This window comes from Parasteatoda tepidariorum, chromosome 6 (genome assembly GCF_043381705.1).
Source record: "Parasteatoda tepidariorum isolate YZ-2023 chromosome 6, CAS_Ptep_4.0, whole genome shotgun sequence".
NCBI lineage: Eukaryota > Metazoa > Arthropoda > Arachnida > Araneae > Theridiidae > Parasteatoda > Parasteatoda tepidariorum.
Window position 1 is genome coordinate 82,165,135 of NC_092209.1, and position 15,754 is coordinate 82,180,888.

At 32.6% G+C, this 15,754-nt stretch overlaps 1 protein-coding gene across 8 annotated transcripts in view; it reads left to right on the forward strand.

Annotated features, from left to right (window-relative positions):
* LOC107449987 (coiled-coil domain-containing protein 148-like) overlaps window positions 1–15,754 on the forward strand; it is a 42,387-nt gene extending 26,633 nt beyond the window's left edge. For 3 of the 8 annotated variants that reach the window (XM_071181647.1, XM_043043571.2, XM_071181648.1), the window contains exons 9-12: window positions 988–1,247; window positions 8,827–8,944; window positions 10,596–10,718; window positions 15,538–15,754. In XM_071181647.1, coding sequence (XP_071037748.1) covers window positions 988–1,247; window positions 8,827–8,944; window positions 10,596–10,718; window positions 15,538–15,705 — 669 coding nt within the window. In that variant the 3' untranslated portion in view covers window positions 15,706–15,754. Of the gene's footprint in view, window positions 1–987; window positions 1,248–8,826; window positions 8,964–10,595; window positions 10,719–15,537 lie in introns of all 8 variants that reach the window. The other 5 variants (XM_071181649.1, XM_071181651.1, XR_011636890.1 and 2 more) reach the window with 4 other exon arrangements.

Sequence of the window (15,754 nt, forward strand, 5' to 3'; positions counted from 1 at the left end):
AATGAAGAAACTTTTCTTTATAAATTCTTTTCAATAATAGATTGCGTTCAGAACAAGGTTACGACGGCGATCACGAAGTTAATCCCATTGAAAATAATCTACAAGAAACGATTTCAAATCGCGAAGGTGCGAAAACGAACATGTGATATAACGATATAAGGTCTCAAAAGTGATTCTGATTCTACCGCTCATCAGTCAAGGCCGTCTCAACATAACGAAACAATATCGTCTTCCACAGCGCGAGTTGGCATCGGAACGTAAGAGAAAGTCCTTGCGTGTATCGCTATATCGCTATATCGTTATATCGTCTTCTTCACTCGGCGGCTTAAATCAGATTTCTGATGCATCGCTTGGAATGAAAGTCGCTGTATCGGTTTGTCGATATAGGCGTTAAATCGATATGTCGCGATATATCGATTTATAGCCCAGTCCTAAAGATGTCTTATTATTAGGATTTGTGTTTAAATTTAAGCGTAAAATTTTATCATTCATAGGAGTTTTCTGTAATTTATAAATTCTAGCAGGTTGTAAGCCTTAAACAAAACTCAAGAAAATTAATATCACAACATAAATAAAGGTCTGCCATCTTTTGAGTGTTATCCCTTATTTGGCTATATTTGTGTAAAATATCACTATTTGATATTTTTTGGGTTGCATTATAGCATGGTTGCGAAGTATTCCGAATTATTTTATTATTTGTTTTGTTGAAATTTAAATGTAAAGGACGCATTCTATTGTAAACACTACCAGTATAATAATATTGGATAGCGCTTTTTCTTCAAGCTCAGCCGTAAAAATCAACCGGGAGTAGTAACCTGGAAGTGTTGCCATGAGTTTTAACCCCTAGCGCCATCTGTACCTAGCTTTACACGATCAACCATTCACAAGTCTCCTCTTTTGAAAAAAAAAATTCTATTCTAAAACTTTTATGTCTGTTCAATTCGTCTCACAATGACTTGAAAGGTTCTCTGATATTTTTTGTGACAGGTGGAACAGTGGAGGAAAGAGAGAGAAAACGAACGACTGAGTCAATCTGAGATGGAGGCCCAAAAGAAGTTGGCGTTAAAAGTAGTGCAACAGCGCCAGGCCGCCAAAGAGGAATATCGACGAGAACTGGCAAGGCAGAGGCTGGCCGCCTACTACGAAGAAAGACTACGCTTCCAGAAAGAGAGTGAAGACGCACTTCAACGTCGATTGGAAGATGCTCGAAAAATGACTAAAGATCGTTCGAAACATGACAAAGAGCGGTAAAAACAAAAATGATAGATTTCTAGAAGAGTGAGAATTATAAATATGTTATGTAATGTACCATTTGTGGGGTCGTTCACTTAACAACAACCGTGGTTAATTATCCACGGTTCCTCTTTTAACTATTAAAAATAGGATAGACATTCATGACGCCACAATTGTTCTGCTAAATATCAATTCAATGTGGTCAATTACTTTACAAAAAATTTCGCAATATTCCACAAATGAAGTTTAAATAAAACTAACTCTTGGAAGTTTTCTTATATAAAGGAAAGTTGCCTAGATCGTACTATGATTTCTAAGGATTGAGGTTAAAAAAACGCATTAGATGATAAGCCCTTGCGGTTGGTCAATAATTGTTTAGAAATTATCTTGTCCCCAAGTACCTTCCACTTTGAAGTCAACCGATGTCCTTATGTCCAAACAAAAAAGTTGGTAATGAATCCCAAAAGGATTCAGTCTTAACAAAAGCAGCACTCAAGCCTTTAAATGGCAGTGGTTTGCGATTGATAAAAATTAAATGTGAAAAGTGGTACCTACGATTTAGTCAATTTTTATCTACGGTAGAATAAAATATAAATAGTGATACTAACAAGATACGCACCCTATATTAATGCAATTAAAAACCTTTAAATGGCAGTGATTTGCGACTGATAAAAATAAAATGTTAAAAGTAGTACCTACGATTTAGGCAGTTTTTATCTATGGTAAAATAATAAGATACGCACCTTATATTAACGTAATAACTTAAAAAGTAGCCTGTCGCGTGAGAGGCCAGTGGCAAAACATATTTGATCAAATAAAATGTCTTCGTTTCATTTAAGGGTGTGTTATTTAACACAAGTTGGAGTTCTGATAGATACATTTTTTAAGTTATAAGGGATAGCAACACGGGTCGTTCAGATATTATGTTAACGCCTATATGGGTATGAACAAAACTTAAATCCTCCTGTTTTCAATTTTCTTTGTGCAAATGAAATTTGAAAAAAAAACAACAACTTAAATTTGGAGAAATATTTCTTTAAGGAATTTCAATTTGTTAAATAAATGAATAATTAGTCGTAGAATAAATAATAGTAATAGTAGTAGAATAATAAATAATAGTAGTAGAATAATTAGTTCCAACAGTTTAATCAGGAGAGAGATCTAAAGTTTGAACTCCTTAACGTGGTATTTATTTTTTTGCGTACTTTACCATACCTCGAAAATGTTATAGTGCATTTAATAATTTTTTCCGAGTAATATTTATCCACGTAATTTTTTTGGTAAATATTCCTTATTTTTTTATTATTTTATTTAATAATAGACGAATCCAAAAGACTTTCCTGAGAGACACAAAGTTACAGAGATGTACACCTCCTGTGCATATATGTTTACAGTATATGCCCTCATTCCTTTCGTGTCTTACATAGAAAATCAATCCTTTCGTTTTTTTAAACAAACAAAAAAATCATCCTCGCTGTGCACCCTGGCAATACCTAGAGAAAAATATTTTTTATCCAAAATACTCTTTCATGTAAAAGAGTAGAGCTTTTCTTATTCTAGAGTAGAACTTTTTATTACTGTTTATCCTTCGATCTTGTTTTTCATATGCTCCGTCTTTTAAAAGCTGGGGTGTCGTAAAAATCACCAAACGATTATTGATGCGAATCGTTTTTGAGTGAATTTATGAGGCGAAAAATACATAAAAAAAGGAATTTTTTCTTCTCTATTGGACGCTGTATGTCTCTTAAATAAATTAATCAAGATTAGATTTCAGATTTTTTTTTTTTATACTCCCTCGAAATGAAGTTGTATCGTAACAAATATATACACACATATATAAAAAATATACACACTGATCAGTTAAATTTCATTTTTATATGAACTACAAACTGAAACCTAAATACAGTGACATCAAGTTAATTATTATTATTATTATTTTCTTTTTTGAACTTCGTAAGTTATCTGGGTCATGTATTTTCATCATACTTCTATTATAAAATACTTTTATTAAATGATACACTTCAACGTCTTTGCGACGAAAATAATCAAACACTTTTTGCGATCTCAATTTTTAACCGTTTCTTTATAAAATCAATTGTTAATACTCGAATAGGTTCAAATAAAATGGCAACCTAACATGCAATAAAAACAAAACAATTTTTTTTTTTTACCTTACTGATACATAATGCTCCAAAGATTAACTCAAAATAAAATAGAAATCGGGTTGAAACTTCGTTCTGCGTTAATTAAAAAGTTTTAAAGATACTTTACAAAAAGCTTCGTTCTTTTATTCTAAGAAAATTATTATAAATAAACCAACAAAATTAAATTAACTAAAGTGAAAAAAAAAATCTTGTTACAAATATCGTAACCTTGTTTTGTGAAAATACACTAGTTGAGTGTAAATCTACCTTATACTTTTATTATTTTATTTTCACTAACTCAATCCTTTTCCCCCCAACAGATACTTTTCTTTGTCACAAACTTCAATTAGGTTATTTTTTTCTCCTCAAAATTCAAGTCTAACTATTAAGCCCTGAAATGTTCCTAAAATAACAATTTTTTTTTCTTCGAGACTCATTTAATCCATATATAGTCTGATTTTTCTCTCTCATTTTCCCTTTCTCTAGTACTTGTTCCAAACCTTCAATTAGATTCACTCGCCTTATACTCTTTCTATATATCCAACACCAAAACATGATCGCCATTTGCATTGGCCATTCATATCTGGTTACCAAATGTATTTAGTTTTGAGTATACCTTGCTTCAGGATCCTAATTAATTCAAGTTTCTTGCAATTTTTATTGTTCTACATTAAACGATCATTTTGCTTCATTCGATTACAGTTTCTGGTCGTGTTTTTCGTTTACTGTTCCAAACTTGTTTCTTGTTGCCAGTTTTATCACACTTCGATGTGCGATCATTTTGCTTGATTCATATCTTTTGTGTGTATAGAACACCACGAAACCAACCATTTCTTTTTTCTAGGTTCCTTTTTTCTCTTCAACTGTTTAGTACCCTGCTTCTTTACTGATACTCTCACTTAAGATTTTTTTTTCGTTCTTAACAGGTTTGGCTTTTTTTCTCCTTTGATGCCTTTTTCTTCATAGCACCTAGTGCATTTATCTTTAATTTATTATTCCTACGAGACTTACTATGAACTTTTGATGCACTATAGGTTTAAGTGCTACCAACGAAACTTTGTTTGGAATATTCTCTTGACTTCCATCCCTGTTGTAGCATTATTGGGAACAAAGTTCACCATTTCATCTCTTCTGCTCTCAGGAAGTGCTGATTTGACTACACTTTGCATTACTTTGCCAACTTCTCACTTTATCTTCATTACGCTGGTTTCCATCGTCAATGGTCCATGGTCATCACAACAGCTACGCATTTTTCAAACCTTCTTTCAGAATGTTTTCGTTAATTTCAAACTTACTTCTGTTGCCGATTTGTATCTTAATGCCCCTTATTATTTCGGTTGCAGACATTTTCAGCTTACAAAGATGCGCTATCTCAGTGTTTCTTGATCCAAGACAATTTTTTTTTTATATTATCTGCCTATTTTGTGTTGGCATCTCTTTGACCAATCATTTTTTGACCACCATTGTCTTCAGTCTTGAGACAACCAACGGTTTCAATAATTTTCCGTTAAGGCCAAGTTGTGCTTACACAATTGTTCAACTTGAGTTGCTACTCTTGCTCAATGCAGGAACCTCTGTTATTTTGATTTTAGACTTTTGGTTCATCCCCTCATTGAAATTTTGTGCATTTGACTGACTTTTTGCACCTCGATTTTCCATTAAAATTCTTCCAAGACAGTGCTTCCTCAAATGCTCTTCCTTTCCACTGGCGACGATTTCCGAAGTTCGTCCGTTTTGGTATGAGTCCTCGCTTCTGAATAAACCACTACGAAGTTCCTTTCCGTGTCTGTATTTTGGTGACAATTCCATCTGTTTCTTGGTAACTCGTATCTTCTTTTTCACTTAAGATTCTGGCGATTTCAGTGCGTCTCCGAAGTGCTTCCAAAATTGGGTTCTCCAATATCATTTATTGGCTTTCATATTCGAACGTTATAGGTATATTTCTCATAGATTCCGTTGCACAACTATGCGGCGTATACATTTTCTTGGCCTGCAATAACAAATTTTTATCTTTCATCTGGGCATTGAAAGATGTTTTAATAACTGTTTAGCTTTAAAAAAAATTATTCATAGCTTTTGAATTTTTTTGTTATACCTTTATGTTTATTTAATTTATTATTTTGATTAACTTCCATTGTTTTGAAAAATATTTCTTTATTTGAGGATTACAACTGGTTAGCATTTCAAATGTTTTTTTTTTAAAATTGTGCATAGTTTAAGGATGCTTTTTTTGAGTTTTTAGGTAATCAACAAAATGTGTTTAAATTTGTTAAAATTATTGCATCATATCTTAAAAATGATTTATTTTATTACGTATGTGAAGTTTTTTTTTAGTTCATTTTTAAGGGGTCTAAAACATTTTTGTGCCCGGGGGCCCTGCATGCTATCAAAACGGCCCTGGTCGAAATAAAAGTCACGAAAGGGTTAAATCCGCGAAAGCTCAAAAATCATTACTAATTTACTTTCCACACAAGTCTTGTTTAGCGATCATTGAATGGGGAAAACGCCACGGGCTACTCTCCATAAATCTCGTTAGCTAAATTTTTTTAATCGAAAAGTATCAATATTTAGATAAACTACCATTCCCCGGCTTTTGATATTTCGATTAAGTAATTTATCGTGATCAAACTGTTTTGTGCAATCACTGCTCTCTATAATTGTTTTTTGGTTTGGGTGTACGGAAAATATTCGTAGTAAAATATTTAACTTTGCCTATCATATCAAAATTGTCATGCATGGGAAATTAATTTAAAGGCTATGTATTTTCGGAACCAAATGCCTATGATTTTTATCTTATAATGTTTTCAATTCATCAAATTTCTCGCATATTAGTGTGATATCATTACAAACTGATTCTGGAATTTTATTTGTATAAAGTTTTGATGTGCTCTTGTAGTTCTTGACATTTCAATAAACATTCTGATTAAAACTTCAAGAAAAATATTCCTTTAAGGTTTTGTTTAATCACTGGCACCTTTATTAATAAATTATAGCACCTTTTTTTTATTATAAAACACTTTAGAAACAGTTTTATTTTAAAATTCTTTCATCATCCAGAAATATGATTTTCTAAATTTTTGAAAATTATGACTTTTGTGTGATATTATATCTCGTGTAGAAATCATGATGTACTTAATTACGGATGATCACTTGAATACGCAGGAGTGTTCAAACATAATGTGAAGGGAAAAAAACAATTTTCGGTCCTTTTTAAAATCCTATTTAAAAGGGGGGGGATAGAGAGAGAGAGAATAAGGATAATACCCCCATGAGTCTTCACACAAAACCAGAATCATTCATATTTAAACATCATAAATAATTGAAATATTGAATTTTTTTTCATTTTTTGGCAACAAAAAAGTGAAGATAAGGGGGGAAAAATGATGAACTACTCACCCTCATAGTTTAAAGGGGAACAATACAATACAAGCCTGTAAAATAGAAGGATTTTTTTAATGAATTTTGCAAGGATTGTGATAAACTTGAGTTATCTTATTTTATCTTATTAAATGCATCTTTTTTTATCTTATTAAATTTATATTTTTTTATCCTATTAAATTTATTTTATTTTATCTTATTAAATTTATCTTACTTTTTATCTTACAAATTTATCTTATTAAATTATCTTTATCTTATCATGCATATTTCAAATCTTAATTTTATCATGTTACAAATACAAAAAATTTAACTAGAGCTTATTTATAAAATACAAGGTTTATAACCTATTTTTTTAAATTACCCATAACCTACTGTACTCATAAGCTGAAATAAAATTATCAAAATTTAATTCCGCATTGATTTTTCTAAACCATATGAATGAAGTTTTCATTAAACGTGGTGGTTGGTGTTGCCCAGTAGTAAGTACAATCTATACTGTTTAGTACGAACCCCAGTAAATCGACTATAACAACCTAAGCATAGAATCCCGTCCCTAGATGCAATATTTATCTAATGATCATCAGAACTCAACCATTCATTCCGATATACTAAACTAAACTGTAATATTCTGATTTAGATGAAGTTTCAAAGAATTTATTTAATTATCAGTATTTCTTTTGTCATCAAATATTTATTATCGAAATATACACACTAAATGTAAAACACCTTGAAAAATAGGATGAGTGAGCTGATCCTTAAATTTTTATCTCAATTCCTAGGTGGTAATAATATAATGGCCATTCATACTCTCTGTAATTTTTTCTTCAAAGGATGCAAATAAATTTATCAATCACACTTTTCTTGTTTGAAAATTGTATTCACTCTTTGTGTTAGTCTTATTTTGTGGCCTTCGAAGTTATCCCCCGACATGCGTTATTTATCAAAAATAGTAGTTAAAAAATTAGGATTTTATTCCCAAGTCAAAACTCTTGATGGTTCCATCAAAATATTTTGATGGTATTTGTTGGTTTCAGTGCGATTTATGATGGTCCAACATTCTGTTATGGTTCATGGCTCCATTCATGGTTTTTGACATGCCAACGAACTTCCATCGTTCCATGATGGTAAATGCTACTTTAATACTCTGATGGCTAACCATCAAGAGAAGTTTGATTCTCATGGACCAACAAACCATGATGACCAGTGATAGTCCATGATATTGCCAACTATACAATTCCATGAAGGTTTAGTGGGAATTCTTGTTGCTTGAATATACCATCAAAACAATTTGGGTTCTTTTTATGTTGTACCATCATAAATCAATCCGAATTCCTACAATGGGAAGATGGTTGTTCATCATCGTTCCATCATTTGATATTTATGATACAATGATGGTCCATAATGGTACAACAATGCATTTCCATGATGGTTTAATAATAATTATTGTTGGTTAAGCAGGAATATACCATCAAAATAATTTGTTTGCTTTTTAATGTTGGCCCATCAAAATTAAGTTCTAATTTCTGCATTAGGGTGATGATGGTTCATGATCGTTCCAATATTTGAATTCTAAAAAATTATGATGAAAATTTCTCTTTTCTAATCATGAATAAACCATCAAAACAAGTTGCTATTCTTATGTTGAACCATCATATATCTGTCCGAATCTGGTAATGGTATAAACCTGGTCTGGGAATAAACCATTCTGGTAATGGTTATTGGATACCATCAAAAATATAATGGTTCGTGATGGAATTATTGATGGTTGCCATCAAGATTATGTTGGTCCATCAATAGAAAACCATCAAAAATTTTGACTCTGGGTTTCTAATGCATTTTTCACCCATAAAGTAGTGTATTAAAGGGTACTTTTGCATCATCACCCATTTTAGTAAAGTATTGTTTCTATCAAGTAAAGCATTGCTTTGTTAAAATGGGTATTCTTGTACACGCTTGCTACATAATAACCTAACGGTATAAGATACGTTTTCGACCGGACCATGAGGGTCGTTCTATCTGTAAGTGTTGTGTTTCTGTTGTAGCCAGATTAAGGAAGATCAATCCTTTATAGGGTTCGATATCGAACAGAACTCTTTTATGCGAATCAGAAGGAACGTCGAGAAAGAATGCTCAAATTGAGAGAAGAGGAGAAACACAGACAGCAGCGTCTTGATCAGTTGCGAAAACAGGTGGGATAAGAAAAGACACGTAAGATCATCATGCTCTTTTTTTTTATTTATTTGTTATTATTTATTTATTTTTTACAATAACAGTGTTGTTGCTCGGATAAATACACTAGCACCCCTTTTACAACGCGAGTTTGGAAATCTTAAAACATCGAGCTTCCTTGACCGAACCCTAGCATTAAAAAAATGTTCATTAACAACAGTAAATGTACTAATAAAAAATATTACTAATTATTTTGAAAATATTTAATGCGAAGAATGAAATATTATGATTTCTTCTTTAGTATGCCTAAAAGGAATACAATATCCAACGTGAAAACAGTTATGAACGAAACATAATTCTTATATTTAATTGTTTGATTTTAAATTGCAAACCTCGATAAGAAATATAGATGGAATTTTTTGGAAATGCATATCCTTTTCATAATTTATCCAACATATTATTGAAAATATTTTTTTCCATTTTTTATTACTTTTTTTCCAATGTCATTTGACAAAGTTGATACAAACAACCGAAATATTCAATAAATTATTAATTTATTAAATATATATATAATTTTTAATGGTAAAAAAATTCTAACTCTCGGAATCTTTGTGATCAGAATACCTTCTGGGAGCCGCTGATTTATTCTTAACCCATACGTGTGTACAAGGCAAGGGTAATTTCCAATAATTAAGCGTTTTTTTTTCTTTTTTAATATTTTGTCTCTTTCTCTTTTTAAAACTATGTTTCGATGTCTCTTTTTAAAGCTATGTTACCCAAACTTTTACAAACTTCCCCGGCTGCATTATCTGAGACAAGAAAAGTTTTCAAAATAATATGTAGATGGATTATTTAACTTTTGTTTCGGATGGTAGATACGTTATTGAATGATAAAACTAAAAAATTATGCAAGAATAAAAAAAAGAGGGGTTCATTTATTGAAATCATTCTATTGTAAGGAGCATTCAAAATATAGGTTTCGATAAATTAAAAAAAGTCCAAAAAAAAGAAAGATTGATAAAAATAGTAAAAAATAATTTTGGTTATGCAATATCTGTGCTTTTATTTTCAGCTTTAAATAAAAGGCTGTTTATGCCAGAGCATTTAAAAAAAATGAATTGTAGGACCTACAATTAGAAATAGAATTTAATAACAAGCAAAATATTTTAGGATTTTCATTCAAATTTGATAATGAAGTTTTAGATCAAAAATTTTTACATCAGAAAATTTAGCAGCTTCATCTCATTTTTCAGTAAAGTTTCGAATTTTTAAATATTAGTGAAAAATAAATACTTTGTATGAAATAATATATTTTTTATCCCAGAATAATTGTTGCGTACTTTAACAGTAAAAAAATTAATTTAAAATATGCATTTAGATTTTTATGTGTATATATGGTTCCATTATTTTGTTTTGTTTTTTAATTTCATTAAATTAACTTTGTTTTTTGATTTCTCCACAGGGGGGCATATAACGTCCCCACCCCCAACATCCACACTTTTTTGCATGTCACAAAAAAAAGTGAGAAGTTATTTTTATTGCCTAATAAGGAAAGAAAGTAAAAATCGAATTCTCGTCATTCAGTAGAAGCAACAACTGTGATTGTAGAGTATTGTATGATGCATGCTAATGTTATTCTCATATTAGTCTTTGCACACACCCACACTTTAGGTGCCTGAAAACAAGACGAGGCTTGAGCAAGACACAGTTGCTTCACTGGCACGCAAGGAATCCAATTGCGAGGGAGAAGCAGTCAAGGCTTTGCATGAACTACGCACAGTCCTCGATGCTGAGGTTAGCTCTACACCCAACACACTCACTATTTTTTCTTATTTTCATTTATATATATATACACCGAAGAGCCATTACATTATAACCACCCGGCTAATAACATGTAGGACCACCTTTAGCCCTCAAAACTGCTAGCACACGCCGTAGCATTGATTCCACAAGGTGCTGATAGGTAGTTTGAGGTATCTGGTACCAAGCGCTCACCAACTGGTCCTACTATTCCCTCACATTGCGAGGGGCAGCAAGAATTTGGTTTTCCAAGTAGGACCACAAATGCTCTATTGGATTAAGGTCAGGTGAATTTGGGGGCCAAGACATGACTTGAAAGTCACTGGAATGTTCCTCGAACTAATCCATGCCGATTCGACCCTTATGATACGGTACATTATCCTGTTGGTAAACACCATCCCCCGCAGGGAAAACTGTTGCCATGAATGGGTGAACCTGGTTTGAAACTATGTTCAAGTAGCTTACAGCCGTCAGGGATTGTTCTAATGTGTCCCATGAAAACATTGTTCCTGGGCGAGAAACCATGAAAACCTGGGCGAGCCCATTGTTATAGATGGTGGGTGGTCATAATGTAATGGCTCTTCGGTGTGTATATATAAATATATATGTCAGGGCAGAGAGTGCATTGCATAAAAAAAACATAAGTGAAAAGCTCCAACTAATCTTTTTATGTTATTCCTTTTCTATAAATATTTTTCTTAATTTATTATTCTAAACTAAACGCTCTTTCTCACACTTAAATATTCACATCCTGTCTTTTAATCTATTTTTAGTTCAAGTATGCAATAATTAAACATTTTAAGGCATATTTAAGGCCCTGTAACTAAGCGTGAGAAAGCTAAATTTCCCTCGACCCTATTTAGCAGGCCAATTATAACTATTAATACTTCCCCTTCCCTCGAGACCTAAAGCAATAGATTGGAAACTTTCCCTAGGATTGGCGACTTTCCCTAGGATAAAAAGTCAAGCATACAAATTTCGGCACGATTTGGGCTCCGACAATTCTTAAAAATGCATTAAATAAAAGATTATTTCAATTCATTAAGGTTTTCTTATGCCTTGCACTCAACCCTGAGATATATATATTTATATCTATAAGGGCACTGATTATGGGATTATTTTTAGTAACTTCACATTTGATCGATTGAAAAATACCAACGGTCTGACTGCATGATTAATAATTTTGTGAGAATTGAGCATTTAAGGTGTCTTTGATAAAATTCGTATTTTTACAAATATAAATATTTTCAAAACTAGGGCAAACTAGACTAAAAAAATAGTAATTAATATTAACTATTATTTAATAAATGTGTTACCTTCATTCTGTAGTGACATTTCCATAGTTGCCCTCAGTAAAATCACTTATGCGTTTCAATGCAAAATTCCTTTGTTTTAAGTCATAAATTTTTTGTTGAGAAACAAATGTAGTGATCAGACTGTGACCATCAAAAAAGCATAGATGTAATGTGAAAGGAAAAAAATTTAAAAAAGGGTGGGGGAGCACATTTTTTTACTTTTTAGAGAATAGAATTGTATATTTTATGTTAGACATTATACTGTGTATGTTATGATGCATGCATTTTCTTCTATATAATATTTTTATATATACATTCCCAGTTCTACATAAGCGATTCAAAGAAAAAAGTAACACATTAAATATGTCTATAATTTGCGAGAAATTTTGGGTTCTTAACGAAGAGTGAATCTGATAATACTAAAATACGAAATAATTTAAAACTCCTTTCTGGTAGGCAGGTACTTTATTTACGTCGCACTAGAGCTACACAATGGGCTATTGGCTAGAAAACATCCCTGAGGATGATCTGAAGAAATGCCATCACAATTTTGATCCTCTGCAGAGGGGATGGCACAGCTACTTTGGTAGCCCGACGACGCGAATTCGAGCACTTTACTGTAGAACAGTTTAACGAGGACCGATACCGCTCCCCTTCGGTCCCTACGCAGACTGATCAAAGTGGTCACCCACCCGCTTACAGACCGAAGCCAGTGATGCCTGACTTCGGTGTTCTACTGGGAACCGTGTCTTTATGATCAGTCCACTGCGGGACAAGATGAGCATGAGCTGTCGTTAGAAAATGTGTGAGGTCATTTCAGCTACATTTGTATAGGTATTTAAAAAAGTGTGAACAACTGGAAGCAGTAAAGATGAAAATGTTGAAACTAATGGTTTAATACAGACATAGTATATATATTTTTTTTATGTTTAGAAATAGTGTAATTCAGTTTAGTTTATTAGACATGTTTAATTTTAATGCACACAATTTTTCTACATCATATTTGATTAGAAATGTTTTTGTCTTGTTTTTTTAAAAAAAAAGGAAATAATACTAGCATTTTAATTCTAGAACAAGTCTGACGTGCTCATTTTATGATTTGAAGCTTATGTAAAATTTTAATAATTGAAATTACACATTCATAGGAACTTAAATGAGACAGCTTTAGTTTCTCTGGTAACAGGAATTAAAAAAAGCCCATTGCATAGTTAAAAAAGAAGTGATTGTGAATTTTAGGATGCTCACCCATCTTTTCAAATCAATATTTGTTCCATATACATAAATCTTTTGACTAATATTTTTTACAATATTTCAACTTTTGGCTAATATTTTTTTTGTGATGCTATAATGTCATAGTTTCTTAACGATATTTGTAAAGGAAGGAAAAGTAAATCACAGACGCTCTAGAATTGATATCCGTTTTATTTTATAAATTAATTCAATATATTAGCTCAAAATTTCATTCATCTTCTTCATCAACGTCGCAGCCATTTTTATTTACATTTGTAAACATCATCACATAGAACTGAAACGTCATAAAAAGCAAACAATCTGATTGGTNAAACATTTTTGGCGCAGATTCGGCGCAAATTTAACATAAAATGTCGTTTCTGCGCAGTAATGCGCAAATATACCGATTTGGCGCAAAATGCGCAGCACTTGAAGCCCTGCTGATTGGTCCAAATGTAAGCTGCTCTCATTTATAAGCAATTTTTCTTTCCTCGAAGAGAAACAGTTGCTGATATTTCGGGCAACTGTGATTTCTATATCCTACGAGGATTTTCGAGCAATTTTTGGAGAAAGTGGAGGATACGATTGCGCTTACAGTTGACTAGCCGGCTTCGTTACCGATAATTTTCAACCCATTAGATTCATTTTCGACTATGCAAAATTATCTCCACGTCAGTTTAATCAAGTTAATCTTTCACTTCAGTTTTTTAGGATTATTTATTTAATTACACTGATTTTTTTTAAAAGAAACAAATAAACACATTTTGTTAGTGATTTAGGCCAGCTATTTTCTGTAAATAAATCTTGTGAACCAATATTATAATATTGGTTCACAAGAACATTGGGCATTCTATTTGTTTCAACATTTTAAAATTTAAGTAGATATACTCATTGACATTGGTCAGAAAAGGCGCCTTCATACAGACCTCAACTCACATAAGAGAGATTAGCATTCACTATTAATCATTAGTTCAGTGAAATTCTAATAGCAAAAATACTATACAAAATGTTAAAAAAAATTCTGGTTAATTTTATGAAGGATTAGCTCCTCAACAAGCATTGACAAAGGTGACAAAAGTCAAGGGATTAAAAAAAAAAGTCAGTTCAAAAGTTATGGCTCTTAATGTCTAATAATGGTCTAAAAGGCATGGACCTCATCTAACTCTACTAAGGCAACAATTCGACGTGGCATAAACTCAACAAGTAGCTGGTAGTTTCTTGCAGGAATATTCAATCGTGAAGCCTCTACAGATGTCCATAATTGCGAAAGTGTGAAGTGAAGAATTTTGCACATGAACTGACTTCCCGATTATGTTACATCCCATAAATGTTTGAAGGGATTCATGTCAGACAATCTAGGTGACCACATTATTTGCTGGTATAGTCAAGAATGTTCTTCAAACCAGTCGCGAACAATCATTGCGAATTGTCATCCATAAAAATTCCATCGTTGTTTGGGTACATGAATGGCTGCAAGTGTTCTCCAAGTAACTGAACATAACTATTTCTTGTCAATGATTGATGCAATCGAACCATTGGAGCCAGTAGTCCATGCCGTAAAAAAAGCAGCCCGCACCATTATGGAGCCATCTCCAGATTACACAATGCATAATTGACAACTTGGGTCCATGACTTCGGGGTCTGCTTCGCACCTAACTCTCTCACTAGTTAAGACCAGCTGAAATCATCTGACAAAGCTACATTATTTCAGTCTTACCAATAGGGTCACGAACCTAGGAAAGGAGCTGGAGGTGATGTTATAATTGTAAGCAAAGGTACTCGAGTTGTTATTTTGCTGCCAGATTTCACTATAGCCAAATTTCATCACATTGTCCCAATGGGCACATCCCGCATTGATGCTTGCTCTTATTTTATGCAATGTTACTTGTCTGTAACTGTTAAGACTGACAATTCTAAGTACACGTGGTTATTAAGTGCAGCAGGTTGGCCACTACATTGTCCATGGTGGACTATGTAATGGCCTCTGACCAAGGAGGTTATGCTTGAAATTAGGTATTCTCGGCACACTGTTACATCTATAAAGGTTGAATTCTTTCACAAATTTCCGAAATGAAATATCCCATGCGTCTATCCCCAACTACTATTACACGTTCAAAGCCCATTAATTCTCGTCTTGTGGTTATAAATACATCAGAAACATTCTCAGATGATAAAAGTGATTTGCAACTTTGCATATTGCTATCCCAGGACTTTTGTTACCTCAGTGTATTTGGTAGTCTTTTTGTTAAATTTGGATTCACTTAAGACAGGAATGATTGTGTTTGCAGGTTCACAGGGATCCTAGAGTGCGACTGGAGCAGCAGCTGCGTGATGCAGGACTTCTCCATTCGGAATATGCGAGGCACGTCCTCTCTCAATTGCACCCTCTACGTGAACCTCGAAGGGACACCCTCTCTTCCAATATCTTTCCTCCAGGAGAGGATTCTTCTTCTTGATGAATGTTCAAATTTAATGACACTGTATCAATTAAAAAATTTTTCCACA